Source organism: Micropterus salmoides, unplaced genomic scaffold (genome assembly GCF_014851395.1).
Source record: "Micropterus salmoides isolate LMB-PRFRI ecotype aquatic unplaced genomic scaffold, ASM1485139v1 Ms_hic_scaffold_315, whole genome shotgun sequence".
In the NCBI taxonomy this organism is placed as follows: Eukaryota; Metazoa; Chordata; class Actinopteri; order Centrarchiformes; family Centrarchidae; genus Micropterus; species Micropterus salmoides.
Window position 1 is genome coordinate 13,410 of NW_024042429.1, and position 3,532 is coordinate 16,941.

General features: G+C 45.5%; 1 protein-coding gene across 1 annotated transcript; it reads right to left on the bottom strand.

The window, feature by feature from the left end:
- Positions 1-464: 464 nt before the first annotated feature.
- LOC119884075 (protein jagged-1b-like) lies at positions 465-2,975 on the bottom strand. Its single transcript, XM_038694543.1, has 2 exons — positions 2,848-2,975; positions 465-1,944 (listed from the first exon to the last, which is right to left on the bottom strand). Exons 1-2 carry the CDS (start codon positions 2,939-2,941, stop codon positions 1,409-1,411), a joined length of 630 nt encoding a protein of 209 aa, XP_038550471.1. The 5' UTR covers positions 2,942-2,975; the 3' UTR covers positions 465-1,408.
- Between the last annotated feature and the right edge of the window lie 557 nt (positions 2,976-3,532).

Genomic DNA, 3,532 nt, shown 5'->3' on the forward strand with positions numbered 1-3,532 from the left:
AAAGGTTGTCTATTACCTAATGTTTTCACATTTGTAACACTTTCCTCGATATCTCTTGTGCAGAGATGACGACTTTCAGAGGTTTTTAATGTAACCAGCTACCTGATAACACTGGATGTTGACATCCATTAAGGTATGTAGTATTTTAATGAAATCCAGGGAAATATACTTAATGTTGCTTATTAGTTGATGGTTTACATTACATGCTTCCATGGTGCAGCCTTTGCTGTGTGCCGTCAGACTCCGCTGCCTCTTGAAGTTGAGGGAGATGGATTTGCCCCGAGTTCACAAGTAGGAACTCGGACTCTGAGAAGCGTTCAGTCCAGAAATTTTTGAGTTGTAATACAGCCTGATGCCATCGGCCATCAGTGTATTTGAATGTGACATGTGGTGTAAAGCGCTTTCAGTGGTCGGAAGAGTAGAAAGGCGCCATCTGATAAAGACTGAGATTCTTTTTGTACACGTTTTCTTTTTTAGGAAAATCCTACTCATTATGCTTTTAATGACGTAGGTTTGATCATTCAGATTGTTACAAACATGGAATCAGGATCCAAAGCATATTTATACACGGTACAAAATACAAAAAGTACTACAAAAAAAAGTTGCGTCCCTTGAAGAATTTGTTTTCAGTAGCAAAAGCAAAATGTCTGCCACCATGTTGGTTTGTGTAAAACCCTGCAGCAGCTAAACCAAACCCCCAGCTCTCACCCGCCTCTCCTCTTCATTTACAATTAAAGTAAATACAACAGAACATCCTGGAGAACATCCCAATAGAACGTCATGGAACAACAGACAATGTACAAAACATTTAAGTTGAGGCACAAAAATGCCCAAATCCAAAAGGCTAAAAATAAACTATTCTTTCAAGAACACTTTTGGCGTTTTATCAAAAAGAAATCGTGAGCTTACAAACCTTCAACTCTAAACAATACTCATAAATAAAAAAAATAAAAAAAATAAAAAAAGAATATCTTAAGGCTCCTGACGTTAAGTTAATAAATCAAATATACATTGATTAATTAAAACATTATTTACACATCTGTACAGAAACATTCAACACGGACGATTCTTCATATTTCGCTGAAATTTCTCCCCCAAAAAAACCCAAAATAAATAAATTCTTTCCAGATCCATCCGCATTCAAACGCAAAACTCATTCTTGAATGAAAGATGCTGGTAGTGCACGTGAGGCTCCTGCGTGTCCAAATTTCTCGTCGTTAACAAAAAACGGGGTCCACGAAACCGAAGATCCAGCCAACCGCCGTGGACCGGTCAGACCAGTGTCAGTCAAAACATAAATTAAACAGCAAGAAAACATCTTGAAAATCAAGTCTGAACCAAAAAAAAAAAAAAGACCAAAAGTCCTCCACCACCTGGGGGGGCAGCCAGTCATTCTGAGCCCTGGTGGTTATACGATGTACTCCGTCCTGTTGACGCTCTGTGACTGCAGCTGCCTGTTGTCCTGTTTGCTTGTCCAGTGTGGGGGTTTGCCTGTCGTATGGTGGGGGGGTGGTTCCTCCCAGTCTACCAGCGAGTACGACTGTGGCGCCCTGGCGAACCTCGCCTTCTGCAGCCTCTTGTCCATCTCGTCCTCGTCCGATTGGCTCCCAGTATCTGACTTCCTGATCCTGGCGTTGACGGAGTTCTTGTCCTCGCAGAGGTGGTGATGGAGGAGGAGGAGGTGGTGGTGTTGATGGTGGTGGATCCCAGGGTTTTTCACGATGGGGTTCTTGATGTGGTTGAGCTGCTCGCGGGCGGTGCTGACACTGTTATGGAGGGTGTTGTTGTCCTCAACCACGGACGCCAAAGAGGACGCCTGCGCGCTGACCCCCGCGTGGGTGCTCTGCTTCCTCCGCCTCCTCACGCACCACAGCAACATGGAGGCGATCGCCAACACCCAGACAACTATCACTGCGGAAACCAGCAAAGGCATGAGGTGGTCGGCTGGAAGGAGAGGAAAAACAGAGGTCAGTGAACGGCTCAGGACACTTCATGAAAAACACCAACCACGACGGAAAAGTAGAGGAACTGTCTGACATTATGGGAATTTGTTTGCTGCGTTAGCCAATAAGAAAGTCTAGTTTAGCACAAAGCCTGCTAGCCTAGCTCCCACCTTATTCAAACATCCGAATGGTAGTCCATCTGACCCACTGCGCCCCATTGACCGACCAGGAAGCGGGTTCTCTAAAATGGAGGGAACTCGTGCTGAACTAATAATCATGCAGCTAAACCGTCTGAGACGTAAATGTGTGGAAGCATTTTGCATTCGACACCACAGAGCCGGATTGCTGACTTTGTAAATTCCCTTACAGGAACGTTAGCTTGTCTCTAAACGAGGCAGCGGGACTGAACCAAAAAGCATCCATTCTACAGCGTAGTTTAGGATTAGGCTACTGGACTTCAGAGATGCTGTGTGCAGTCAGTGCTCCTAGCTGTTCTTGGTTAACAAGCAGCTCCAACGCTAACCTCTACAATGATTTCATTTTACATCGCTTCAATAAACTGGAACTGACAAGGTGGATTTTCCCTCTTGATGGAGCCAAGTAGCAGTGTACAGGAAACCCAACTCTACAGGGATATCTTACATGTTTGAAATCAGAAGGAAAAACCATGATTCATCAGTCAGAAGTGGGACTTAAAAATCACTCACACATTCACCGAACAAAAACATGAACATGCACTCCACGGCCAATTCCTAGATTTTTCCCGGAGCTATAAACCACGTCTCAGCTAACAAGAGGTCGAATGTGGGGGGAGATCGAAACAATAAGTCTAATCTGCTCCTGATTATTTTGCCAAACTACAAGTTCCCTGCTCAAACACACAGAGAGCTGTAAAGCGGCTCACCGTTGGCGTCGTGGCTCTGTCGTTTCTGGATTCGAACCTCGGCGATGGCGCTGATGATGGTGCTGTTGGCGCTCCTCTTGCTGACCAGGTCCATGATTCTGTCCGTGATTTCCTTGACGAAGGCCAAACCTTTCTCGGGTCGTCTGTCGACTGAAATATTCAGCAGAAAAACTCATTTCAGTCTAAACAAACGCTGCCGTTGGTTCCCTCTGATCACTGATTCATGCAACACAATAGTTCCTGAAAGCTTTTCCATTCCCACAAAAAAATCATCCGGCGCCCATGATGCATTTAAGTTTTCTGGCTGCAGCAGCAGCGGTTTGAAACTTTAAGCTCTCTAGTTGTGGCAGCGACAGTGTTATACCCCGTCTGTGCTCTTATCTCCAAACTCCTGCTTCTTTCCCATTTCTAATCCCAGACTTTTGGTGAATGTTAATGAAATCCTAATCAGATCAGATCAGCTGACGACAGCGGCTCCACAGCTCCAAATCAGCACATTCTCAGAGCAGACGGGACTTACGATGGCGACGTTGATCTCATTACCGGTGCTGAGCGACGGCTCGCAGGTTATAGAGACGGAGGAGTCGGAGGAAGATTCTGGACGACGTAGAGACTCCTGAGCACACGAAAACCTGCTCCACCGTCACACCCTGTAACACCAAACCAGAGGAACCACGTCAGCAGC

Excerpts from the sequence above, each read along its gene's own strand:
- LOC119884075 (XM_038694543.1), bottom strand. The coding sequence starts at position 2,941 with ATGGACCTGGTCAGCAAGAGGAGCGCCAACAGCACCATCATCAGCGCC. Across the intron at positions 1,945-2,847 it reads ACAGAGCCACGACGCCAACG|CCGACCACCTCATGCCTTTG; the intron begins GTGAGCCGCTTT and ends CTCTCCTTCCAG.